The sequence below is a fragment of the Anoplopoma fimbria genome, chromosome 1 (assembly GCF_027596085.1).
Source record: "Anoplopoma fimbria isolate UVic2021 breed Golden Eagle Sablefish chromosome 1, Afim_UVic_2022, whole genome shotgun sequence".
Taxonomy (NCBI): domain Eukaryota; kingdom Metazoa; phylum Chordata; class Actinopteri; order Perciformes; family Anoplopomatidae; genus Anoplopoma; species Anoplopoma fimbria.
Window position 1 is genome coordinate 27,025,777 of NC_072449.1, and position 27,981 is coordinate 27,053,757.

Consider the following 27,981-nt stretch of genomic DNA (forward strand, 5'->3'; position numbering starts at 1 on the left):
CATGGTAATGTGCAAGTTATCAAAAGGAGCAGGTTCTACTTGAGTTACTGCCGTCAGCGAAGGCTGAAAATATGACTGCTGCCTGCTGCTTAAGCCTCTCTAAACACAGCAGAGTACACACGGCTGCTACTGAGGGGGCGTCACAGTTATGCATGGGGATAAAAACAAGATATGATACGGCTTGTAGATGGAGACTCAGAATAGCACATTACTAGAGTATGATCTTTTATTTTGCATGGACCACTGAACCCATTGGTCTTTTGCCCATTTAAGTTGCATAGTCAATCTGTTGTGTGCACTCATGCTAAGGAGAGAGATACTGTAAAAACCCCTGCTTGGGCCTCATATCTGCACAGCCAAGAGGGATGCATTTTCTTCTTTAAGAGGCAAATTTCTCATTACTTTTTTTTGCCAAACATTTGAATATCTATATGGACTTAATTTCATGCTTGACCTGCATTTCACCATAGATGTAAGCAGAAATGCCAAAAACAGAGTGGCTGGCTTGGAACAATCAGAAACCGCATTATCTGTATCTTGGTCTCTTTTATTTATTTGACTTACAATCAAATGTTCACGGTGGCTCCATAAAGTTCGTTGACTTATCACTCTGTGTTGTGAGCCTGATTTTCAAACTGGAGCAAGAACACAATTACCCTTAATATCAGAGTAGACTATTAGTTTCAAAGCAGTTCAACTATGTAACTAGGGAAGCACATAGGTACAACATTTCAGAATACATTTCCCAAAATGGAGAAAAACGTAGGTATCATCTTCAAGTAATAATCCTTGAGAATTTGTTTGACTTTTTTTTAAATTAACATTAATGGGCATAATTTCTTCTACAATAGCCATTCAATGCATTTATAGTCAGTAATTACATCCATCTCTCCATCTATAGATATATGTGTTGTATACTGTATATACATCTTTAGCGTTTTTTTCTGAATACACAGGTGCTGTAAAAAAAACACACACAAGCAATCAGGAATCTTTAAATTCAGTACAGTCTCCTAACGGGTTGGAGCATTCGGGATTGAGAATTAAAAACTGTCGACATCATCACAGTACTCCTTATGGCATACTGTAGATACAGTAACAGTACCTACAGTGTACTTATTGTTAGTGACAGATTCTGCCATTCCCATGCTGGATTCAAATCACTTACTTATTACAGGAAAACAATGCATGGAAGTAATCCAACGTGAATTTATCTCAATGTTAAATGCTTCACTGTATATTGTTTACTCTCTTTCCATCATGTCACAGCTGTAATATGTCAACAATACACAAAACAAAAATTCTTCTGCTACTGTTTACCTTTAAAAGCTTTCATCTTGTGACTTTTTTTGGGAAGCATCCACAAGGATGGCAATGAATTTGTCAATGTTGTTATCAGTGTTGCGTTATGAACCAAACTCCCTTATAGGCCTGCGCTATGCATCTTTTAACTAGAATTACTGCATCCCGGTTGTAAGCCTCAGCCAACCAGTCATATTGCAGTTTACATCCATGTATGTCTTAAATGCCATCAGCTCCTAATTTTATCCTTTGAGACATGTGTGACATTGTCATACTTAGCAAATTAGTTCTTGAGATAGGACCCAAAAAATGTTTTGTGAGGTCACAGTGACCTTTGACTAACCAAATTCTAATCAGTTCACCCTTGTGATAATTACCAATGTCCTAATTCCCTCAAGGCGTTTATGAGATATCGCCTTCATGAGAATTGACTAGATGGCCTTAGGCCCAGCTGTCACCATTGCATAGGCATTAAGAAAATAGATCATAGACCGCTCATGCCCGATAAAGAGATACAACCAAAATGTTGCATTTGACTCAGTGATGTCAGTGTGAGGATGTTTAGTTAACATGTGAGTCTCTACATTTCTTGGTTGATTTGTAAAAATTGAATAACAGTGTCTTGAGGAGTCCAATTTAATAACCACTGCTGTGTTTTTAACATCATCAATACACTCAAACTTCAGATTGCATGCAAATAGAAGGTCTGAGTTAAGCTGCAGTTCAGCAGTACACTTTGTAATTTAATTAATTGATTGTCAGTTTGTAAGGTCAGTTTAATATCTGGGATGAGTTAATGTTGTGATCCAGGCAGCAGCGAGCCCCAACAGCCCGCATTACTGGAGAGAGTCCAAAAGTGCCGACATGATCTGCATCTTCTGATATTGCCAGAGATCATTTACCTCAGAGGATAAATACTAAAATATTCATCAAAGGAATTCTTAGTTGATGATAAATCATATCCTGTTCCCTCTTAAAATATAAGCAATCCTGATCATTTGTGATTTAGAAAAATATCAGATCTTGTTCAAAAAATATGCACAATTTAGTCGGATTTGTCATGCCCACGTGTGTGTTTGAAGTCTGCCAGTGGAAAGGAGTGATGCAGTGCAGTGAAACCCGAAATAATAAAATACAACCTCCAGTATTTTTTTGGCACCTCTGATTTACTGGAGCATGAGAGCAGCTGAGATGACCAGAGGCAGCAGGAGGCCTGAAGACATTCGTCTGCTTCCTGAGGTGAGAGTCGCCCCATACTGGTCCAGGAGCTGCAGGGCCACACCATTGGTCCAGCCAAAACCCAGCTACAGACAGGGCAACACAGCAGCTCATAAAGGAATGTTTTCATTTTTATTTAGCACTTTAGCAAAGCTGTAGAATACAGTGATAGCTTTAAAACACTAAGAAATAAAACAAGGGACTCATTTCTGCTGATGGAAATAGTAAGAAAACCAAAATGAAAAGTAGATGACAAGACCCAACAGGGTAAGATAATTACACACAAAAAACAAGATGGATAAGGACAAAGAAGTGAAGAGGAGGAAGAGTATACGTGTAGACGATGAGCATGCAAATGTGTTTACGTAAAGAGGCAGAAGTGAGGTAAAGAGAATCGACAGGGCTCGGCGTGAAATTAAAAAGACTTGTGTGACTATAAGCACATTAGTTTGACACCATCAACACATGAAAGGAAATACCTGAACTTCATATTCTCCTCCGCCACCAGGCTTACCATCGCCGTTCACATCATACTGTCAGGAGGGAGAAAATTACACATTCTGAGCCAGCTGTGTTATCACTGTGCAGCACAAGCTCTGACTGACTGAGACCTCAGACGACTCACCTTTTCAAACATGGCTTCATACTTCATGTATGCCAACCAGTTTGTCTTGATCCAACGCTGGGCCAAATCAGATGCTAGCTGTTTAGCATCCTCTGAAGGCATTTTGGATAAACCTGGTAATGGAGAAATATTCATTAAAAATTAGTCTTTTTTTCAACATGAGGCTTACTGGTTGTACATAGTTTTAGGAAAATTCAGCAAGACCTTGATCATAAAGATTAAGAAGAAAAAAAAGTCATAATCATGTGACGCACAGACAAGACTAAGGCAAAAATCACACTAAATAAGCAACACGTAACGCTGGCTGCAGTACGGGCCTGGCAGAGCATCGCTAGGGTAGATACAAAGAGTCTCTGCTGGCTGGTATCTCTGTTGGTGGCTGAGTTTGAAGTCCAATATCAAATATAAAGGCTTTATGTAACTTGTCCCAATTAATTTCTGTCCCCCTTAAAAAGATATCCTGTGGGGGTTTTGACCACTGGTCGCACTATGGAGCAATGTTCTTACAAGTGGCTTCCCTTCTTTTGTTTGTACTGTGCACATGCATAAGGAAGAACATGTGCACGCAGATGACGTGGTACATTTTCCTGCAAATGGTTTCGCACTCCTCCACTGATGAGGTGGAAGTAACAGATAAGAAACACAGCAATGTGTAAGTAAAGGCAGGGAAGGAGAAGTCTGCTTGCCAGTAAACGTGGATGGTAAATCGCCTTGCATTCATACAGGGCCTTTCTACTCTTTAGACCACTCAAAGCGCTTTACATGCCAACATTTACCACACGCACACGCACGATGGAAGCTGCCAAACTTCTCATCAGATCCTAATCTAATCATGGTACAGCCTCCGGGAGGAATTCGGTGTTCAGGGTCATGCCCAAGGACACTTTGACATGTGGACTGGAGGAGCTGGGGATCGAACCACTGATCTTCAGATTAATAGACGGCTCATTCTACCTCCTGAGCCTCAGCTGCTGGATGATAACAATGCCCGTTTTAAACTTTCAGAAGATTGGCTTTATTAATTTGCCTTTAATGAGGGGATACATTCAACATGTCTGTTAGACCTCAGCAATGCACATAATGCATTTTTGTGAGTAACACTAAACTTAAATATATAAATATAAATAAGCAAAGACAACAGAGCAACATGTTGATCAATTGTTAAATCATCAGTGCAGGTTTCAAGAATGGTGGCAGATCAATTTACGGATACCTACCATCGATGAGCATGTGTTGCAGAGGAGGCCATGCGTTGGGATAATCCCACTGCTGCCCAGACTCTCTCAGCGACGTTGGAACTCCATTGGGGAACTGGAGAGCACCACTCTTCTGTACAGACATGAAAACCAGCAACTATAATAAGAGCATGTATGGTTTAGTACAGTGCAGTGCGTGTCTGCCATCTGCTGGCGCAAATGAGCACAGTTCATAAGGCATCCATAGCATCCTACAAGGTAGGCTTCTCAGCAGGAGGAGGATTCATGGCTGGAAATGGTGGTGGGTAAATAAAGTAGACTACAATTTATCCTGCAAGTAAGAATTTCAGAAAGAAAACTCAACACATGTTTTAAATGTTTTGTTAAAAATATATTTGTTAAAATAGGCTTTTTATTATTAAAAAAGACAAAAAAGGTCTTTGGGAAAATATTTTTTTAAAAATGCTCCTTCTGGTCTCAGCTGACCAGAGGGGCGTTTGAGGGACAGCAGCTGCCACAGGGCCGGTGTTACACCATAGGGAACAAGGGACTAAGTAAACCAACTTGCCTTCAAATAATGGTTAGACAGTGTGTTGTTAGTGGTATTTGGACCACACCAGCATTAACAGGACCAAAGTGACATTTGCAGTTATGTTTACTTGCCATTTAATACTCCCTCCCTGAGCAGCTTATTAGCCATCTAGCCTGCAACGTTAGCAGTGCACTTTTTATTTCAGATAGACTTCACTGAGTGTAGCTGCAGTGGCTATCAGAAGAGGAGACTGGTCATACAGAGCATCTGTGTGCAGGGGCGAAAAAAAATAAAAAATCATCCACACTCACTCAACCTTATCTGGATGAATACAGGTTAAATACATACACTTGACACTGAGGTTACAGTCAGAGGTGTTTTTAATACTCTGCCTGGTGTACAGTATGTCCATAGGGAGGACAAAAACATTGAACACCTTTCAATATAATGTAGCCCAGTTCAACACTACCTTTATGACCTTCATTATTTGACAAAACTAAATTTACATTAATTCTGACCTAATAAAGTGGTCACTGAATGGTATCCGTCCTTTAACACAATGGAGATGAAGGGTGATCTGTTATTTGGCTGTTTTGGTTTTTGCATTGGAGCTACTTTACCTACCTATACCAGTGTGAGCTATATATTACAGGGGGTTGTGTCTTGTAAAGACAAGCTGCGGTAAAATAAAAAAAATAAAAATGTAAGTTGAAATTTTTTTAACTGCATGGATCATTTCAGTCTAAATTCTTAACGGCTCTACTGCATTGAGGTTTAGGCTGTCATTTGTGAAACAAATCTCCCAAAACCTGCTAAAATAAAACCAAACATTCCCGTTTCTGCATAGCTAGATACCATTAGAGGTATGTGGGGGAAAATATGCATTTTGTAATTCTGAAGAAGCGATGATTAAAAAAATAAAATTAATCTATTATCCAACATTCATTTATAAATTGAGACAGCAATGAAACCTAGAATGTACACCAACCTTCAGATACTGTACTGCCTTCTCTCCCATCTCAGGCTGAGAATAGCACTGTGCCCAAACAGGTGCCAGATTGGAGGGGTAAAACTCAAAGTGTTTTGAGTGCGTCACCAGGTTGAAGTCAAACCAGGCTCCCCTCTCAGCATCCCACAGCACAGACTCTATCGCCTCCAGTCTGCGGGCTGCGTTCTGGTCATACAGTGCAGCTGAGTCACCATCACCTGTCAGGAAACAGCATATCACCGTTATGCAACACCAGTTGGGAGCTAAAAGCAGTGTGCAGGCCACAGTTAGTTCCAAGGTCAAAAGCTGCTCGTGTACTCACCCAGTATCCTGTGAAATAAAGCAAGAGTCCTCTCATTGAGGCAAAGAAGAGCATTGAGGTCAGTGGGCAGAATCTGACTAGTGCTGGTCTCCCCGAGGCTGCCGTTGTTGTGGCCGTCACCGTCCATGAACCAGCGGGATGTGAAGTCCCAGCCAGACTCTGCACCCGCTTTCAGATCCATCCACAGCTGCTCCTTACGGACTGAGGGCACGAAAAAACATGAATACTAAGTAGAGCCACAACAAATCAGCATCTAAAATTTGGCACATATTCATGTGTGTCTTGTTTGTTTACCGCAAGTAGAAATGTAAAATATGCAAGCTCAGAATACCATGCTTGTTTCACTTTTTTAAAAGATAGGACATTTCTGTTGACTATTTGATAAGAACAGTTCAATTGTTGAAGATGTAATTTATTAATTAAAACAAGGTACTAAGGAATTTTCAGAATACCTTTGTTTTGCACAGATGATCCTCCAATCGAGGGGAATATATTCCACTTTTCTACTGAGGAGCAATTATAACCTACATTACATTCATTCCAGAGTATTCATTACATTACAGAGCACCCCACAGCATTATCTTCCTACTAATCTCATGAAATGAAATGCCCATAGCAGGGTGATATTATCAAGCTCATAAAGGCAGATTAATTCAGCCACCACCAATATAAACACTAATAAGCCATTACCATCGGTGAGTCCTTCAGCTAATTCCAGATCATCTGTGTAGGATTCAGGCCTAGAAAGAACAAAAGACATGGTTACCGTATGTTAAGGCACACCATATATCTTAAATTAATATTTATTGTCTACTAGATGTATTTCCGTGCGTACCTGGGCAAGCCCACCTGAACATTATACCGGTTCAGTTGATGCTCTGCTCCATTTACTTTCACAGTCACAGAGCGGTTCTGCATCCAAAATCGGTACTCCTGCTCCAGAGCTGGTAAAGCTGCTCTAAACCAAGTTTGTACAGACAGCAGCGTTTTAATTCAGACTACTTCTCACAGTCCTTAATATCCTCATACAAAAAAAAAAAAAAAAAAAAAAGTAGGGTTCACACATTCTAATTAAGCACATTAGGAAAAACAAAACACCGGAGGCACAGACCGACACGATCACTGAGGATTTAAAGTTTAATATGCCTTTTTTCTATTCTGGGAGAGACACGAGGCAGCTGGAGAATGATAATGTGCCTGGCAGGACATCAGTTCAGACCTAAATATCACCTGAGGAACTCTTTATCCTTGGTTGCTTGATAGTAGCTCTCCACCATTAGAGTGAGGAATGGAGGCTGACTGCGCCTTTCATAATAAATCCGCCCACCATTTGGAACAAAGCCATATCTGTAGCAGAGTGATTGAAAAAAATATTTTATTCAACAAATCTTAAAATCCCCCCCACCCCTGAGAGCTCTGTATCCAAAGTGTACAACTTAGGTTTCTAAATGACTCATTATTCAATATGAGCCTGCTGAAACTACCTTTTTTTTTTTTTCAAGTGCTATGAAAGATGAAATGTGCTTTGAGGCTTACCTCTTGACGAGGTAGAGGAAGTTTTGAATCATCCCGTGAGCCGTGTCGGTCATCTCCGACAGCAGGAGCCCGTTGATGACCCAGTAGGAGTCCCTGTTGGGCACAGAGAGGCTCACGTCACTGTCTGCTCATGGCACCCGGGTGGGCTCTCAGCAGAGACACCCGGCTGGGTGTGGCTGTGATCTCACCTCGCTCTGACCTGGTGAGACTTTACTCTCAGGCAGACAAGCTGAAAGACGGGCTTCATTGTTCACTTACCAATAGTAGAGTTCCCTGAAGCGCCCCCCTGGCACAACAATGGGATATGGGGTGTATATCTGCGAGTAGAGCTCTGGGTGATCTTTAACATCAACACTGATCTGGAGGAAAAAACATTGTGGATTTAAAATGGGGGATGAATTATTTCTCAGTTAATGATTTGGTCTACAAATCCTTAAAAGATAATGAATATTGATTTCCTAAAGCCCAATTGGACATATTCAAATAGCTTGTTTTGTACAACATACAGAAAAATACTAAATCTATTCAATTTAGTTTGCGTTCTCATCACCTTTCTGCCGAGCGACTTCCACAGAATATGTATCTTTTCAGCCCAGTTATGTAGTTCTTGGTCTGCTATTCTTCCCAGGAACTTTGGCCTGCATGTAAAACAATCAAGTCATGTCAATCAAGCAAAATGAAAATTAAAAAAAGTCACTGTACTATCTGAGCATTAGAACGCTTAAAAGTGGTTCTCACTTGTCTTGCCAGTCTGGTGGTGTCCATGACTCAAACTCTGTTCCTGGTTTCTCAAAGAATGCACTGAGGAACTCCTGCAGTTTGGCAGGCGGCACACTGGTATTTGGAGATTCATTTGAAAGGTTGCGGAAAGCAGACAAAACAACATCTGGAATGGACACAGGGAGCACCACATAATGAACAAACCTCAAGAAACAAAATAATAATAATAATTTACTGCCTTTTGACTTACCAGGAGTTTCCCTCAGCTTCATGTCAACAAAGTACTTGTCATCATCAAAGAGTTTCGCTTTCTGTACCTGATGCAAGATGGGCCCGGTGCAGTATATTTCACTGAAATTAATTTATGGAGTAGGGAATTATTAAAAAGACATGGACATGTGTAGGAGTACAGAGTCCGTTGGGAAGCAATAAAACCATTTCATTAAAAATAAACAGGTAAGGGCAAAGGTCTGCTGATAACTTGCTTATAGGAGACAATACAACACAAATATTTGGAGAAACATCTGTTCGCTGGCTGCAGAAGATGGTGGATTCAAAAACAAAAGAACAAAGCAATAGCCAAATACTTTAGATTGCAAGCATTACAGGTGAAAAAACTGGACAGATCAGTCATTGTTGGAAGCAAATTAAGAGTGAAAGTTTAAAGGGTCTGGGATGGTCCATGTCAAGAGACAAGTCTTAGATCAACAAATCCATTTATCAGACGCACATTAACCAGAACTTTCAATTAGAATCAACAGGAGTTCAAGAACAGGAAGTTGTTTAAATAGCCTCTCTTATACACAAAGACCTTTTAAAGAACCACTTTCAGTCATTTATCTTACCTGTCACATGGCGGTGGAAAAGCGTTGTTTAGACATGCAAAAAGAGCCACTGATAAAAAGCTAAACACCACTCCCGTGTGCATCTTGAGCTGTAGACTGTGGTGACACAAGAGTAAGCCTGCAGTCTGAGCACTTCCTCCAGGTCAGAGTTGATATGAAGACATAACGTCTGAAGACAGCAGTGACAACTAGCTGTGGAAGAGCAGTTTAACAAGGGACTGCAGTGGTTTCCAAGGACAACAAAAACATAATAAATTTCAGTGAGCTTTATTCTCAACAAAACTTTCAATCGAATCCAATAATATTCATGACATCTTTTAAACTTAATTCCATTGTAAAATTAGCGTCACTGTAAAAAATTGCCAATTAAATAACGACCAAATTTCCATTAAATTAAAAAAAAAAAAAAATTAACTCAGGCTTTGAATTCTTCCTTAAATTTGGAGATTTTTTAAATAAGGTTAACTCCACTTGAACGTTTCATTTGAAAATAAAAAAAATCCAAGGGCAACTTTTTCAAACCTTTTTATACCCATTAACATAACTTTGGAACTTTAGATCTTATCATCCTGTTGTTTTTATGCCCAAAGGCTCCTCCCCATTTATTTTACTGATGCATCAGTTTTGAAAGAAATCCCTAACGGACTCCTCACATCCTCCGCAACAGATAAGTGGCCAGATTGTACACAAAAGCTGCGTTTTTGTAAATGTTTCAGAACTATCAACAGAGGATGAACATGTGCATCAGGGCAGCAAGAGCACTAATTTAGCCCCCCCCACAAATTCATAAAAAAAAAAAAAGCCTTAAAGACTGAGACAATTTCGTTACATAAACTATCCAATTAAGTCACCCAATCTGGGGCAAGATGCTCTTGTCTCAGTCTTTAAGGTTCTCAAAAAGCCACTGGCAGTAGAGCAGCATTCCATCAAAAGGTAGCAATACACTAAATCTTGAGGGATTGTCAATTTAGCTCTAAAGGCATTTGCCGTGACAATTACTGCCAGTGGCTGACAAGAAACAGGCAGCTGCCAAGTGCCTGCACAATTAGATCCCTGTTCACTCAACTAATGCTTCATTTAATTTGAATGTTTGAAAAATACAACCCCCCCCTCCACCCCCACCCAAACCCAAACCAGAAGTCAAAACAGCCAAATTAGACATACAAGTATTTAGGGGACAACAATAGAGCTGAGAGAACAGGGATCAGTCCTAACCAATGAGAAATACAAGGGTCATTTTTAAACTGATCAACATAGTCACACTGTTTGGATTTTTTTTTTTTTAAGATATTAAATTAAATGTGCAATACTACTTCTCATTGGTTAGAACAGGTTAGAGAGCATCTCACCATAACAAAGGGAACCTCATTTGCAAAAAGGTTTCAGCTGATCAAACAAGTGGTCAGAGGACCTTATTGCAGAACTAGGTTGTCATATTTCATAAAATTCAAAAAGCAACTGTATTCCAAACCCAAAATATCAACACAATAAGAGGGCAGAGAAATACGGCATGAACTCAGCAGTGAGGTGCCCAAGTTTTTTTCTAAACAAGCAGTCCGACTAATAGTAATATGTAATCCTTCATGCCCATTCCCCCTCTGTGCCATATTTTTTTTTTATGTTCTGCATCACACTTTTCTCCCATTTGGGCATTATGGGCGTACAAAAAGCAGTGCAGTCAGTGTTATTGCCTGAACCCGTCTCTCTGTGCGTTAAGTGCAGCCCAACCTGCTCAGGTTGTTTTTAAACGAGGCATCTTTTGTTAGCTGGGTTTAATGAAGCCAGATAACGTGCAATGCACAGAGAGTGAATTCCTGCTACATTTTAAGTCCGATGTTTCATTTTGATGCATTTGGCAAACATTCTTCTAAAGGGGGAACATAAATCCACAGCTTCCTCCTCAACATTTGTGAAGTGATGTAGCTGTGCTTAAAGAGCACATAGAACGTAACAGCTAATACTTCCCTCGGAAAACAAATTCTCTGCCAATTCGGCTGCACTGCGAGAGCGAGTAGTACTACTACATGATAGAATATTATTTTTTCTTCCAATAACAACACTCAGTATAAGTGGAGATCTTAAGAGTGCATCTCAAGAGTCAGTTTCACAAGTTAAGGCTGGTGACAACAAAGAATTCATTACTCAAATGCACAAGCTTGACAAAGCCATCTGTCTAGACTGAACACTTGTTAACACTGGTAGCAGGAGAATGGGGGCAACAATTTAAACAATCTCAGTTTAAGTGCAGCTTTAGAGAATTGCACACTCCAGCAATTGAAGGGGCTAAAGATTATTGGTGAACTCTGCCTCCAAAAGAAATTTCATGCACAAGCTCTTTTAAATGTTTTAGATTCTAATAAACTCTGCAATTTCTAAAATTATAAATAAATTCACAGGCCAATATTGCAGATCAAACAAACCAAGTTAAGGAAAAAAGTCTCCAGTGCTAACAAAAAAGAAGAAGGGGGGGGTGTCTTTCAGTTTGTTGGCCAGCCTTTTGAACTTGTTTAAAACAATCTTAAAATTAAGGTATATACACAAGGTGTAAGGTGCACCCCACATGTTGGCTGCACATCTCGCAGAATAAAGTATGGCCATCCATAGGAAGGTGAAACACAGGACAAAAAAGAAAGAAAGAAAGAAAATGCGCTCCCTACAATTTAACTCCACGAAACAGGAATCCTCATGACTCATGGTGTTGAGAGGCTGCTTATTCATTTTTAGTGTTCTGATACTGAAGACAGAGGAAAGGATCTGGGTCTTTTAGAAGCACAAGCTCCTACACAAGCAACTGGACAGTCCGTCTGTCTGTCTCTTGGAACAAAATCCAGCATCTCTGTCCATGGAACATCCAAGTTTGTCCTCGTTTATCAGCCAGACTCAAGTGCAGCAAAGCCAGCAAAAAAGATCATTCAGACCAGCCTCCCTCATAATTATCTCCATTCCTTGCAAACGGATGACTCAACCAAAAACAGTTATGGATTCACCTATGTGGTCGGACATTAAATTAGTGGAACAAATTTTCAATAATGTGAGTGTGTGGTATGAAGTGAGCAAGATGACGGATAATGAATGGTTATTACTTTAGAACGAGTTGATCTGCTTGTTAAGGCACTTGATACAAATTGGTTAAACTTCCCAAAATAAAACATGGAGAATGGAGGGTGTCATATGGCGGTCTGTTGGTGCTGGCTTTCCGTCATTGGTGGATATGACTCTTCACAATGTGCATTGATACATTTTTGACTTGGTCCCATGCTTTCCTCCCGGTGCTCATGTCTTCAGGGTGTGTTGGTGCAGCACAGAGCCCTATAAAAGGGCAAATGAGTTCTTCCGAAACGCGTCCCATCAAAATACACAATCCTTATTGTGGCATCCAAAAAAGGAAGACAGACAGAAACTGTACAGAAAAAAAAACAGAAAAAAAAAAAAAAGAAAAATGAGAACTCCAAGACAAGGGGGATGAAAAAAGAAAAAAAGGGGAATGGAGGTTGGACTGATCTGTAGAGACAAAAGAGGGAAAACTAAGTTAGTTGGTTTTAACTCCAGCTCCATTTACCTTAGAACCCCAAAAGTTATGACATAATAGTCCAGGCTATATTAAAGTGTTGAATGATTTGTCAACACTTTCAGTAGGATTGCAGCATGATTAAGATAACGGTTGAATAGTTGTAGTCTATTTATACACCATGTAGGTCCCACAACTCCCAATGGATTGAGGACTTTTCCTGTAAAATCATCTAGATGGTCAATTTCAGGACTCTTATTCTCCAGGTAACATTCATTCATATAATAATTAAACTTTATAAACTGAATAAGTTTTGAAACAGGGCCTTCCCTAGTAAGAATCAGCAGATGCCCAATATTTAAAAGGTCCCAGATCAGGGCCAAAAAACTTTATCATAACATCCCTTGATTTACTTTATATTTTTACAACAGAACTCTTGAAAAATGACACCATCCCTCCATGACTTAACTTGAACGTCTGGCTCAAGGACACATGGGTTTTAAGACAGTATTTAAAGTTGAGAAACTGCAGTCTTGTCAAAGCACAGTGACCTTGCATTAAAAAAGGAAAAGTCATTTTTCTACGTCTTTCATCAAATTTAAAGACTGTAACAAACCTTTCTCAGGGGGCACGTTATGACTCCACACGCAGGAAATGCACCATCAAGGTTATGACAGCAATAATGGCTTTATTACCTTTAGTTGTGCCAGTGAGTTATACCAATGACCCAGCATGCTTAATAGTAGGGGTCCATGTGATGTCTGCCATAATAATCTCTAATCTGGCTTGTGTGTTAAAATGGCTGCACTGACATTAAAAAGACAGGACATTTGAAAACAGAAAAAGGAGTTAAATTATGCAGAGAGAGTAAATATTTTGGTATGTTGGGCATGAGTGTGTGAACTCACTGGCTCATGGCTTGACTTCTTCACCACCCTCACTGTGGTACTCGGCCACATATAGGCTCTTGTCAATGATTCCAGGGATGGGCATGATCTCTGTTCCAAGCTGCTCCTCAATCCCTTTCAGGTTGAAGCGATCATCGTAAGTGATGAGGTTGATGGCTAGACCCAGGTGTCCAAAGCGGCCTGGATAAGGATGTGAAGGTTCAAATTATATTTTTATCATCATTGGTTGCTACCCAAAATAAGTCTTTGTACAGAAGAAGAGGCTGCACAATAGGAAAAACAACTGTAACCACAAATTTCAAATACCTAATAAGGGCTCTTACCAGATCTACCAATGCGATGAAGGTACGTTTCTCCCAGCTTGGGAAAGTCGAAGTTGATCACAACATTCACAGCTTGAATGTCAATTCCTCTTGTGAAGAGGTCTATAGAAAATAAGGCAAGAAATCAAACCTACATCAACACCAACATATCATATAGACCAAATGTTGACACACCTGTGTCCATCCGTTTGTGTGTTCATTTGTCATCACAATTACCCAGTTTCACTTTTGTTTTGCTTTCTATTCTAACTCACAATCCAATCATGGTAGCAAAACCCTCCCAATATAAAAACCCAGGCCAACAGCACACGCTAAACAAAAAGTTGTTGGTGTGCTCCCACAGCTAACAGGAGAATAAAATACATTGTGTTCTTTCCTCTTTAGACACGCCAATCGAAGCACATACACTTGGTCGAGTGGATGCACCAAGCCCTAAATCCTGTGAGCTGAGGAGAGTCTGACTCCATTAACACCACATTACTACCGTGGCAGTCCTCTGGCATTCAACCTTTCAAACATTACTTCCAGCATATTTAATAATCTATTTTGTATTTGTGTCTAGGTTTGTGCGGGGACAAGCGCCATATGTACTATACCACCTAGGGGGGTCAATTTGGCCATGATTTTTCTCTAGCAAAGGCTTCTTTGCATGAAAAGTATAAAGCAAAAACATTTAACCTTCAAAAAGTATGCCTGTTGTGAACAAAGTAAGTGAACAAAAAAAAACAAGAACTATATTTTAGAATTAAAAAAAAAAACTAAATAACATTTCAAACATTTATGTATTACATAGTATGACTCAATCTTTTATGCTGTGAAATCACTATATGCAATAGAAATACTCTTGGTACTGCTATAATGTAAATGCCAATTACATCTGTTATTGTTTCAGCCAGTTCTGCTTTTGCTTCTAAAGGCTGCTTGAAAGCAAAATCTTTTTGTGGGGTCGTGGTAAAAAAAAGAAAAAATGAAGACTGACACAACAAATAATTCCCTTTCGACATAAATCCTTCTGTAGACAGAGCTCTGCCACCCATTCTGTCATATATTTAATAATTCCAATGTACCGGCTTCAAGCGGGTGATGAGGGGCACTTGCAGATATTGCTCTTTCCAGATCTATCACTATTCATGAAGATTTCTAATTTTGCATGGTAACTATAGCAACCACTCGCCACTTTCTCCATTGAACTTTTGACACTTACAGACCTCAACTTTAATTATACATGTATATTTTTATACACACAAATTCATTTTGATAATGAGAATTAAAATTTGATTTCTTTTCAGGCCTCGCACCATTTTTTAACAAATCAGATTTAAGAGGCACCCATGCACATTGTTGTTTTTATTTTTGAAATGTTATTAAGGAGTTGTTGACTTAGATTAGGAAGATTTTAGTGAGGCATAACTATCATTCCTTTAAACATTTTAAACCCAGAAGTGTTCCACTTTCTGGCACTCCAGCCTTTTGCCAGTTTATGCCCAATTAACATTAGAATGATGGCACACAAACAATTTGCATCCAGTTTACTTTCACTGAATTTGCAAAGTATTGCAAAATCACTGCATAGTGATACTAGCGTTTCCAAATCGCAGCGTAGCATGAGTTACTCTCATTCTCACCCCTATTCTGTGATCAGGTGATGAATTCACGAGTTGTGCTGTGCTTGTGCTAAAGCTTTAACAAGTACTTAAAAAAATAAAATGTTAGCAATCCTGAGCAGCCTATTGTCTATTAGTTTAAAAGATGAACCCACCAGGACGAGTGGTACGACAAGCAGGCTCTGTAAAGAACAATCACTGGCACACTTAGGCTTACGCAATATCAGCTGTACTTGCTGCTACTTTGGAAACGGTACCAATAGCTCAGCTCAACCCTGATGTTCAAAAGTCAGTTGATTACTCAAGAACATATATATGCACTTCCAACACCTTTAAACTAGACATTTATTCTTTGGCAGCTCAGTGTTTAGGAACAAGGTCAGCTGTAACTTGACTGGACTCACTTTAAAAAGTCAAACAGGGTTGATATTAAATTCATTTCAACTATGAGCTTAGAGGTGAAGATTCAAAATCCAAGCAATGTGCATCAACACGCTACATGGAAAATGCTTGCGCAAACTGGGGCACACCAAGTTTGGTATTATTTGTACACCGTCTCACATAGCTTCCGCTTGCAACCTAACAACTTGTACAGTATTTCACAATCTGATGTGTACATGGATCTACCACTTACCAGTGCAGACAAGATTCCGGCAGAGGCCGTTTCTGAAGTCGTGGAACACACGGTTGCGATGCTCCTGGAGAGCAGAATAGAAATATCATGTGAACCACGTGTGATGGATTCTGTAGGAACACTTTTTTAATTGCTGTGGAACCAGGTTACAAGTCTATAGCTCTGTTGTTATGGTCTGTAAAACGTTTTACTATGTAAAGTAAAAGCCAAGCTGCAAAACTGGGTTACAATTTAAATAAATTAAATTAATTCAAGGTAGACTTGCTGTGCCAATCTAGTTCGGGGCATGTACTTATTACATTAGTTGCCCACCTCTCCGGAAAAACATAGTAGTGGGAGAAACACTCCAGAAATAGAGCATTGGTGTGAACTGTAGTCGCACATCAAGTAAAAAGTGCATGCACATCTATGCCATGCACCACTTTAATAACCACCCGAAGTAATAGTAGCAGCTGTTCTGGGACGCATCCATTCGCTACCCGTGTGTATTTTGGTCTTAAAGCTGGTAGAGCTGGCATTTCAGAGGCAGTACTGTGAGCTGACCTGTCTCATCTTGGCATGAATGTAGAAACATGAATAACCAAGCTGGGAGATCTTCTTGGCAAGGAGTTCCACTCTCTGAGAGGAGTTGCAGAAGATTATTGACTGGTTGATCTGGAGCTGGAAACAAACAAAAACAAAAAGCATTAAATCCTGGTGAAATCAATGTTTGAATTGTGAGATGTCCAGCCATTTGTTTTAAGCATCCAATAATTTACATTTCTAATGTCCTACGCAGAAAAAAAGGGAAAATTCAAGTTGGCATTGTACCACATTTTGAATGACATCTCTGAAATTAACACAGGATCACAAATTTAAGAAAGGCAACACTTACCCTGGAGAACAAGGTGTTAAGGCAATGGACTTTTTGCCTTTCAGTTACATAAGCGTAATACTGAGTCACACCCTTCAGTGTGAGCTCCTCCATCAGGTTGATCTCATAGGGTTTCTGCAAGTGTGCATTCTACAAAGCAGGTGAAGACAGGAGGTGTTATATTGGGGTTGTGATACAGATTATGGAAGCAGATTTCTTAATCAGCAATACAAAACGAAGTACTTCAAAAAAAAAAAAAAAAAATGTAATTGAGAAATGTGTACCATAAACTTCTGAACGCTGAGAGGGAAGGTTGCAGAATAAAGCAGGATTTGCCTCTGTTTGGGCAGAAAGCCCAGCATTTCCTCCATCATAACCACAAAGTCCTGAGACAGGAGTTTGTCCGCCTATTGAGCAGAGACATGGGAGAAATGCACACTGAGAGCCATCTAAAGAAAATGCTTACATTTTAAAAAAGGTCACACTTGTTTATCTAAAAAAAAAAAAAAAAAAAAAAAAAAGCAATATTGGGCAAACAGAATGAAACAAACTATGTTACTTACTTCATCCAGAACAACCATCTGCACTTGATTGACTTTGGCCACTCCTTTCTTGATGAGGTCTAAAATTCTCCCAGGAGTGGCAATGATCACATGTACTGTTCAATAAACAACACCATAAAAGGAGAAAAAACAGGCAATAAATATAAGATACAAGGGATCTGCACAAAAGAATGGCAGTGTTAAGACTTGACTGACGTTTTTTTAAATGTATAGCTTTCAGTGTAACATTATGAATATAAAAGGAACATGCTGATCACACTGATAATATTCAGAAAAAACACCTAACGTTGGGTTTTGTGATGGTGCCAGTAAGTCATAAATAATAAATAAAACTCAGTTTGCCAATTTCCAACTAAAGATGACAGCTCCCTTCACTTCAAACCAAAGAGGACACGTTCTCTTAACATCCAAACAAATGAAAGAACCCCTTCACAGCCAACTAAAGAGGACAGAGTCCCTTCATGTCAAACCAGAGATTAACTTGTATAAAAATCTTTATGTAAACAAACAACCAAGACACATTCATTTTCTTTCGCTGAACAGGACAGTTTAGAATGAGAAGTACCAACATGAACATTTTAGTCATTTCAGATAAATATGAACACAGCATTTAGAATTAAGACAAACAGTTTCACAAAATCATGGTGACAACAATGTGTTAAAATTGTGAGTTTACCCGTTTCATCGAGTCTCATGATGTCATCACGTAGGTTGGTTCCACCTGTGGTTGCCATTACCTTTACCCCACCCATGTGTTTGCTGACCTGGATAGATATTTGGCTTACTTGCAGAGCCAGTTCTCGGGTGGGCACTATGACCATAGCTGGAAACAAAGAGACACATACTTGTGATAAGACTACTCGCACTTGTATTAAACCCGAGCTTGCGTAGTCTTAATTTGGACACTTTTTCCTAACCATTAAAACCATCAAGATAAAATAATAACAGGGAGAAACTGCAATGAAGCACAACACACAATGGGCCCCAAGCAAGAACCACCTGTATGAACAGATTTGTTCTTAAGCTAATAATACTAGTGATTTAGGAGAACTTGCTGCAGTCAGCAACTTTTATACGCAATTTTCAAGTGTTCCAGACCTGTCGTATGAGTCATGTGCAATTATTTTGCTGATATCCAAGCTTTCCCTAATGTATTGTATATTTCATAACTTTGATGCAGTCATCTATTGCCTTGCTGTGGCAAGATGGGGTTTTTTTTTTTTTTAAAGCAATTTTCATATAGAACCATTTTGTATTTATGGATTTCCAAAAGTAGGACTAAAATCTTTGAACTTGGAAATTTCTTCTTTATATTTTTGCTGCCTTTTACTTGAGTGAACACTTATGGACATATGGGGCTGGACACTTGGCCTTGTATGGTATTATTGGGGTATTACTTATGCTAATTTTCTATTCTGATTGGGCGCATGCTTAATTACCCACATGGGACATTTGTAATGTTTACGCTGGTCATTCACACAGTTATCAGAGGATAGAAAGGTTTGCTGTATCTGACGTGTCACACGAAAAAAAGGAGAAAGTTAAGATAAGTATACAAATACGTTGTGGCATGAGGCCCATTGTTACAAAGACATGTAGGTCTGCAACACACATTTATTTTAGTTTAGGCTTGAGATATATTTCATTTACCATCAGGCTAAGAAAACCAGCAAATATCCCCTTCTGAAAAGCTAGAACACCAGAAATGCTGGAACCTCGGAATTTTTGGCTTGAAAAATGATTGACTGACTAAGATTAGGCAAGAGTCAACCTTCTGGCATTAACTGTAGCAGAAAATGAGCTTCCTCACCTTGTATGCAGTCCCTCTTCAGGTCAATGCGTTCAAGTAAGGGAATGAGGTAGGCTCCACTCTTTCCCGTGCCATTTTTGGCTCTGGCCAAGATATCCCTTCCTGACAGTGCAATGGGAATGCTTTCCTCCTGCACAAAAATAAGTAATGACAGATTCACACACACAATACAATTTTTTTTTAGATAAGTACAGTCAGTGCATTTTTGGCACATACAAAATTATATTTGCTCTAACAAAATATATTCAAACATTCAATGATTGGTCACTTAAAATAACATGTAGAGTGACTGGATGAAAAGTAAAAGTAACAGTCCAGGTTCATTGGCCCAATAATACCCCATTTAGGCTAATCAGCAAAGCAGGTGAATATTGGAATGGGTCAGATAAGGAGAACTCAGGGGATCATCAAGGTCATTAGAACACAGTCTAGGAACCAAGAATTAACAAAACTTCTCAGCTATCAAATAGTTTCTGAGATTTGATATTGACCGCAGTGGTGGAATGACCAACATTACCAGGGCACTAATATAACAGATGTTAGTAGAACATAGGAGACAACTCGAGAGACTGTTTGAAGATTAATTTTCCCCTGAAGAAAATGAATATATAACCCCGTTATTTGCCTTCTGGTCTCTCTTTCTGCACCTCTGCAATGCAAAAGAGCACTGTGAGGGCCAGATGGAAGATATAAAAACTTTGGAGTTACAGAAGAGGTGATGTGCAGCAGCATCATCAAAAAATAAAAAATAATAATAAATATATATATATATATAAATAAAGCATTAATAAAAGTAACTTACCAAAAATAACTAAAAAAGATCAAATTCACACATACTCAACAGAATCAATAAATGATAAATACAATTCAAATACAAATTGGTTATAAGAATTTAAGAGCATTTTAACTCTTTTGCACTAGCAAGGCTAAAAGTCATTTAATTTGAAGTGTAAACCTTATTATAACCCTGTCCAATTTTTAACCCTAAACTCCAAACTAACCAGATTTTAAACAAATGTAACTAGATGCAGGAGCTTTTATTTAAACTCAGCAAAAATATGAAAGTCGGTTTTAGTAACTTATCAAAGTCATGGTACTGGAATGACTGTCGGTTTTTTTTTTTCAAATACAGCCAACTCTATAATTATGAAAAGTAGACTTCCTTAAGCAAAAAGACACCTTCTTGTCCAGCTGTCAAAAGGGATCAAATCTGAGTGGTGTCTGAATGTACCTGGATTGGAGATGGCTTTTCCCAGCCCATCTCAAAGATTCCCATGAGCAGCTCCCTCTTTAGGCAATAATCTTCAAACTCATTGCCTTTGGTTGCAGTCACATCCTGTAATCATCATAACAATGGAGTAATCAGCATTTGGTCAACAATATGTAAACAAATCATGAGGTTGTAAACTAATAGATTATGTCCTACTGACAATGAAAGGGGAGCCTATTGAAATTAACGAAATCAGTAAATTGCACATTCATGCATTACATCTCTTAGAGATTGAACAGAAGCAATGTTAAGAACATTGACACATGGTATTCTTTAAAATAAGGAATTAAAATAAAACATTGCATAATTTGCATCTTGTTTATGATAATAGTATGTACAATACATCCCTACACTTCATTTAAAATAGCTAAGCTTAGCAGGACTTGCTAGCATGGTTGAAAGGCCAGCAGAATCAGGAAACTTGCTGCTTGTTTATGAACAGTTTAAAAATGACTTCATATCATTGACAAAAGGGCCCATCAGAAGGACAAGTAAAATTGGTATCAGCTATTTCTACTTCCAAATTGTGAGATTTTCAGCTCAATAAAATGAGAACTTTCTTGTACCAACCGAAGTTCTCATCCTCGTGTCTTTTGGAGGCAACTTCAAACTTTTCTTCCAGTCATCTCCAGGCCTGTGGAGGGTAATTTATTGTAAGAAATAAGCATGACAAAGAATGGCTAGTAAGACTTGTGCCAACATGCAAAAAAAGTTAAATCCAAATACTCTGCTTTCTAGTATTGAATAACTTACTTGATGACAGCATTAGTTGTCGGGGCCAGCTGGGAATTACCATTGTTGATTGTGCCTTTCATCTGATTAAGTTGCTGTTGTTGATGGCCTCCTCCACCTCCTCCTCCTCCTCCACCTCCTCCACCTGGTGCTCCAGCAGGCTTAACTGAGCCTCTGAGCTGTCCATTCTGGTTGGACAAGCCCAAAATCACTGGGTTCTCTGTCCTGGCAGTACTCATGTCTACTTAGCGTTTCTGTTGCAATAGCAAAGAAATATTTTGAAATCTATAAATGACGTTATGCCAGTCTGCTGGAACCACTCAAAATTTAAGATTGTCCTCCTCTCTTGAGACTTTAGGAATTATCCAAATGTCAAATGTTTAAATCGTGTTTGTCAAAGCAGGTTCCTCCACAATGTTGTTGTTTGTGAGACATCAAGTGTCAAATTAAACAAATTCCCCATTTAATTTTTAGATATCTTGTACACACGGATTTCTGAAGCAAATCAGGTCTTTGCATACAAGTAATCTGCCATTTCCATGTGAACTATACTTCAGCAGAGGGCTTAGCTAGCGTCCAAGTGTTGGCAGACTGTTTAGCTAGCCATCTTGTTTAGCTTCACTGAGCCGCTGCGTCCTCTCAGGTTTCTCCAACCCTGAAACATACAAGAGACGAAGTGTTAGAAAAAAGACACAAAAAGATGACAAAGAAGTCCCTAAGGGTGACAAAGGGTGCCAAACTAAGCAGACCAAACACTGACAGCCGGCCTAAAGGCTGAAGTTAGACACGGCTCAGTGACGTCATCGTGTTGTTGCGTCTACGTCGTCAACCTTTGCTAAACAGCTAAACAGCGTTTTAAACAGGACAGTCACACACACACACAGTGTCTGTACGGTTACCTCAAGTCTAACAACTGTGAAGTGGATGAATATCTGAACACATGGCTGAAATCTGAGCATTTAATGTCTGTTAAAACCAGCGCTAACGCTAACGCAATGCTAACCACCGACATCTGGCTAACTAGCGCTAGCTAACGTAGCTTTAGCGTCGAGGGACAACGTCACAATAACAGTTTTAAGAATATTATAATCCTGTCGGTATGTTATAATACTAGTGCAAAGTATACTCGACGCCTTTCCCCCAATGTTATCTCACAAACACAACTGGATATCCGTCATCAGCTAGCGTAGCTAACGACTGCCGTGCTAGGTCTGCTAGCTAGCTAGCTAGCTAGCGAGCTAACAGACTGGAAAACTAACATTTGCAGTGAACGCCAATTGCAAAGGTCACCACGAAACAATGTGGCATCTGGTAAACATCTACCCAGAAATAGAAAAGCATGCATTTACCTTGTATCACTGCAATAATCGGTTCTCTATGCGGTGTTTGTAAGGTGTACTCAATTTATTTAGCTGACTACGAAAGAGTCTTGTCAACCAAACGTTCAAGATGGCGTCCACTCGTTTTTGAACCCGCCCCCCTCCGACTCATCAGCTGATTTCAGTTCAAATCAGCGATTCACCTTCATGATGTGCTGTCAAAACGGTACTTTCAGAGCATCTAGATTTACATCTCTGATCTGCATCGTCAAGTTTTTGTTGTTGGCACTGATGTCAGGTTTCTCTTTTGTTCAAATGTATGTGGCATGTACTGTGCTGGCCCTCTATTTACATTACATTACATTACAGTCATTTAGCAGACGCTTTTATCCAAAGCGACTTACAGTCAGTAGTATATTACATATCATTCAGTAGTATATTACATATCATTCAGTAGTATATATTACATATCATTCAGTAGTATATATTACATATCATTCACCCATTCACACACTGATGACAGGCTACCATCAAGGTAACATTCATCATCCTATCATCATATTTATGTTTCTACCCAAACTGGAGAATAAAAATGTGAAACTAAAAGGGTGATAGACATATCTGGCAAACCCAGATTAAATACAGGTGCATGGATGGCTGAGGTAGCAAGACTATGTTACAAGATATCTATTCTGTCCCTGTCACCCACTATATGTCCTTCTTCTTCATATCAGTACTATTGTTTTTAGACAAATAACTTGAAAGTGTTTCATTTTCATTACATTACATTACATTACATTACAGTTATTTACAGCATTTAGAGATCGCTTTTATCCAAAGCGACTTACAGTCAGTAGTATATTACATATCATTCACCCATTCACACACTGATGACAGGCTACCATCAAGGTGCCACCATCAGACTCTAACTAACATTCATCATCCAGTCCACACCGATGGCCTTCAGGAGCAACTTGGGGTTAAGTGTCTTGCCCAAGGACACATCGACTGCCAAAGCCGGGTATCGAACCACCGACCCTCTGATTGGAGAACTACCTTGCTCTCCACTACGCCACAGCCGCCCCATACAGGTGCATGGATGGCTGAGGTAGCAAGACTATGTTACAAGATATCTATTCTGTCCCTGTCACCCACTATATGTCCTTCTTCTTTATATCAGTACTATTGTTTTTAGACAAATAACTTGAAAGTGTTTCATTTTCATCACAGCTAAGTAAACTGCACTCTACGGCTCCATATCATGCTGCAATTAGGTCTATAAAACCTACATAATAATAACAATAGTAAAGCATTAAGATATATTTAACAGCTGAGGAGTAGCTACCTGCATTAAGAAATGATGGATTATTAGGGCGGCATGGTTTTTCTAGTTTTATACTGGTGCTGCTCGCAAAAATAGTTGATTGGCAGCTTTACATTTTTATAGAGACCAAAAGAAAAACTGTGACATTTGCCGAATTATCCATGTACAGCTCTTTTTTAACCTTAATTTAGCTAGGACAAGGCCTCTGACAGCAATCGCTCTATATAACAGGAATACCTTGTCCATGCTCACACATTCACACCTATGTGCCCAATGCAACCACAGTCTGATCTGCTGGCCCTTGAGCAGCTCCACTGGAGCAGTTGAGGGGTTGATAGCCTTGCTCAAGGGTTCTTCAGTGGCTTCCACCACCTGAATGTATCCTACCAATGGCTACAGTAGCAAACTAGACTTCCTGGTCCCCCCAGACATCTGTAAGATCATGGTAAATAATGAATTTGGGCTGTGTTTCCCTCCATTATGCTTTTGTTATAAATGTTGCAATCAATAAATACTGAACTGACAACATGTTCTTGTTGTTATTCAGGATGCCTGGATATTTTATTCATATAAGAATTTTGAGGGTGGGTGTTTTTGCATAAAATACCCAAATAAACCAGACCAGTTCAGTTTGACTGCCTTTTTACTCAGACTTGCATTACTGCTCTGTCATGCTTACTATAGAAAGCTGTATTTAAAGCTTTTGTCTGATTTGACTGGCTGTTTCCACCAAACGCACCCCCAATGTAGAAATTGGCAACGCACAAGAACCAGCACCAACAGGAAGTAAAAGCACATTTCGCTCTACGGCAGTGTAAGATATACATTCAAGTGAGCAGTAATTACCAACATGTCTGTAACAAACATCTTTACTTTTGAGGTAAGACATAATTAAGAATTGTAGTAAATGGTAAATTGCTGTAGATGCTCTTAAAGGCCTATTTTTTTACTATGTAGTCTGCAACAATCTGATATAAATCTAAGTATAGATGTGCAGATGAAGCATTTTTGTATGTTCAGTTTGTATTTTTTATCTTAAAATAATAGCTGTTATTGTAAGCAACAGGCTTAGTCTTACTGGGATTTAGTGTGATGTCAAATGCCTTTTAACTGCTCGTGGACACCTTCCAGTAGATACAATCTACTGTTTCAGATAGTATAGCAGAAAACTTAAACATTTCCTAAGGCTGTGCTGCTGCATCTGGCATTTTTGAATGCACGATATTTTAATGTAACAAGCAACATGTAGCTACTTTCTATAATTAAGAATAAACTACAAGATTTTTTAAATTGTCACAAAGTTGAGCAAACATAATGCATAGACTACAGTAGCTTGAGTTACTGAACCGTGTAAATGCCTATAAACAGATGGAGGTTTCTACATTGGGTGTATAATGCTTCTTTCCTGTTTATTCCCACCAGGGAAATATCAATGATGAAATTGACTGTAATACATCCTATGTTTATCATGAAAGGAGAATACTCTCAGGCTTCAAATAGCTTGCAATTGATTAATCACCAAACTGGTGTAAAAGGAAAAAATATTATTTTACACTGATTCAGCTCTGTGTTCAAATCACATCAAATTATTTAATCTTTCGGATGATCTATATCTGAATCAAATGTAAAAACTTGAATTCTGTAGTGGAAATTACATTATATAAACATTATGATATAAGAAGAGGTCAATTCTAACATTCTGAACTTTAGGCTCCATTATAACATTTACAGTAATGGCAGCAATGCTTACATGTACATTCTTATTAGAATATATAGTTTAAAACTATAAAGTTTTGTTTCATCAAAAAAAACATTTTATAAGAAGGGGAACTGTTATAAGAAAAGTATGACGGAAGTATAAAAATATAATTTAAAAAAAAGATTTCCTATGGCACAGACTACATTCTGCTACTAATATTACATTTGAACACATTGGAAATTTAAGAGGATGAATTCTGTGTTGTGCATAAAATGATGAATGTGTTTGTACAATATCACATTTTATCTATATTTTATGTCGATATACAGATATGTTTTTGGTGTTTTTCTTGGTCACTTACTTACTATTTAAGGGAGAAATGGTCATTTTTTGGGGGGTCCAACAGCTCTTTAAAGAGAATGCAGGTTTTAATAACTGTGATTTCTCCAGCAGATATATTAACTTGGTTGTTGAGGGGTTAAAAAGTATTCGTGTTCATTTATAAGTATACAGCTAAAGTAGTATGTTTGGCATTTTGCCCAAAACATCTCCTAGTTACTGTTATGGGGAAGTGAAAAAAATGTGGCCTATTCTGCATTTCCTGCCTAATCATTTGACTGAGAAAACCGGAACAAATACAATCAAAGCAGTGCTTTTAAAGCAAAGCTTATGTAATCATTCATTTTTCATTTCAATATTGAATTTTTTTTCTGTCCTGGCCCCACAGTGGTGGAATGAACTCCCCACTGACGTCAGGACAGCAGAGTCGCTGCCCATCTTTAGACGCAGGCTGAAAACTCACCTCTTCAAGAAGCACTGCCCTGAGCCTTCCACTTAGCACTTATTGTATTCATATTAGTTTGTTTCTGCACTGTACTTTTGCTCTGGTTTCTGCTCTTAGATGCTTGTTTAAGAAAGGAGATGCACTTATGACTTCTGGTGACTAGTAGTTCTCTTGAATACCTATGTTGAATACACTTCCTGTAAGTCGCTTGGATAAAAGCGTCTGCTAAATGACTGTAATGTAATGTAAAAACAGCTACTAAAATTTAGTCCAAATTATTCAAAGGGTACAAATGTGCATCATTCCACAGCACACAAAGGGATTCTCAAACTGTGATGAGCTAATCAAAATGAGCATTTTCCTCTTTATATTTTAGATTTTAGATGTGGATAATGGGACAAATGGATACGATTACGGAAACGACACAGGCACTTCAATCTGTGACGATGAGGGGACCTTCCATGCTGTTTTCCAACCTGTGCTGTACAGCTTGATCTTTCTGCTGGGCGTGGCAGGGAATGGCCTGATGGTAACAGTCCTCCTGAGACGTTGGCGCCGCCTGCGCATCACTGAGATCTACCTGCTGCACCTTGCCTTGGCGGACCTCATGCTCCTTTTCACATTTCCTTTTGATATTGCTGACAGTGCCGTTGGTTGGCTGTTTGGGGAGTTTCTCTGCAAGCTGACAGGCCTGGTGCAAAATCTTAACCTCCACTGTGGAAGTTTCCTTCTAGCTTGCATTGGGTTTGATCGGTATTTGGCCATTGTTCATGCTATTCCTAGTATGCAAAGTAGACGCCCAAAGACCGTGCACTTTACATGCATTTCATTATGGCTGCTCTGTTTCGGGTTATCAATACCCAATGCTGTGTTTCTTTCTGTGGGAGAAGTCAGAAACATATCTAGGCTCTCTTGTTTCTATCATGATCATGGTATCCATGCAAACAACTGGGTTTTGTCTAATAGAGTCTTAGATCATGTGTGCTTTTTCCTACCTCTGGCTGTCATGAGTTATTGTTACACAGCAGTGGTAGTTACATTGTACAACAGTCAGAAAGGCCAAGCGAAGAAGGGCCAAGCGAAGAAAGTTGCAATTAGACTGGCTTTACTTGTCACTCTTGTCTTTTTTTTCTGTTGGCTGCCATATAATATCACCTTACTGATGAAAACTATGGCAGAGACCTGGGCGTTATCACATATGAAACCTGTGACCTTTACATCCTACTACAACCAGCCCTTGAAGTGACAAAAAGCCTTGGTCTCTCACACTGTGGCCTGAACCCTTTCTTGTATGCCTTTGTTGGGGTGCGCTTTCGCAATGAGCTAGTACAGTTACTTTGTAAATTAGGCTGCAGCCATGTTTGCC

The 27,981-nt window shown here is 39.1% G+C and overlaps 3 protein-coding genes across 4 annotated transcripts; 1 reads left to right on the forward strand and 2 right to left on the reverse strand.

Moving 5' to 3' along the window:
• Positions 1-258: 258 nt before the first annotated feature.
• On the reverse strand, positions 259-9,368 carry treh (trehalase (brush-border membrane glycoprotein)). Of its 2 annotated transcripts, none has more exons than XM_054603321.1 (15): positions 9,285-9,368; positions 8,690-8,790; positions 8,458-8,605; positions 8,270-8,357; positions 7,978-8,078; positions 7,720-7,812; positions 7,414-7,530; positions 7,019-7,141; positions 6,874-6,923; positions 6,184-6,384; positions 5,862-6,079; positions 4,363-4,471; positions 3,146-3,258; positions 3,000-3,053; positions 259-2,606 (listed from the first exon to the last, which is right to left on the reverse strand). In XM_054603321.1, exons 1-15 carry the CDS (start codon positions 9,365-9,367, stop codon positions 2,469-2,471), a joined length of 1,737 nt encoding a protein of 578 aa, XP_054459296.1. In that variant the 5' UTR covers position 9,368; the 3' UTR covers positions 259-2,468. The 2 variants fall into 2 exon arrangements, with proteins under 2 accessions (XP_054459296.1, XP_054459287.1); XM_054603312.1 differs by having other exon boundaries at positions 4,363-4,474.
• Positions 9,369-9,541: 173 nt separating this feature from the next.
• On the reverse strand, positions 9,542-22,921 carry ddx6 (DEAD (Asp-Glu-Ala-Asp) box helicase 6). The gene is made up of 14 exons (XM_054603333.1): positions 22,839-22,921; positions 21,511-22,144; positions 21,328-21,391; positions 20,719-20,823; positions 19,488-19,617; positions 18,354-18,500; positions 17,678-17,772; positions 17,399-17,521; positions 17,136-17,264; positions 16,805-16,921; positions 16,262-16,325; positions 14,024-14,125; positions 13,701-13,880; positions 9,542-12,785 (listed from the first exon to the last, which is right to left on the reverse strand). The coding sequence occupies exons 2-13, from the start codon at positions 21,726-21,728 to the stop codon at positions 13,705-13,707; spliced, it is 1,470 nt and encodes a 489-aa protein (XP_054459308.1). The 5' UTR covers positions 21,729-22,144; positions 22,839-22,921; the 3' UTR covers positions 9,542-12,785; positions 13,701-13,704.
• A 1,993-nt stretch (positions 22,922-24,914) lies between these two features.
• On the forward strand, positions 24,915-27,941 carry LOC129095011 (C-X-C chemokine receptor type 5). The gene is made up of 2 exons (XM_054603357.1): positions 24,915-25,012; positions 26,992-27,941. The coding sequence occupies exons 1-2, from the start codon at positions 24,983-24,985 to the stop codon at positions 27,859-27,861; spliced, it is 900 nt and encodes a 299-aa protein (XP_054459332.1). The 5' UTR covers positions 24,915-24,982; the 3' UTR covers positions 27,862-27,941.
• The last annotated feature ends 40 nt before the right edge of the window (positions 27,942-27,981 follow it).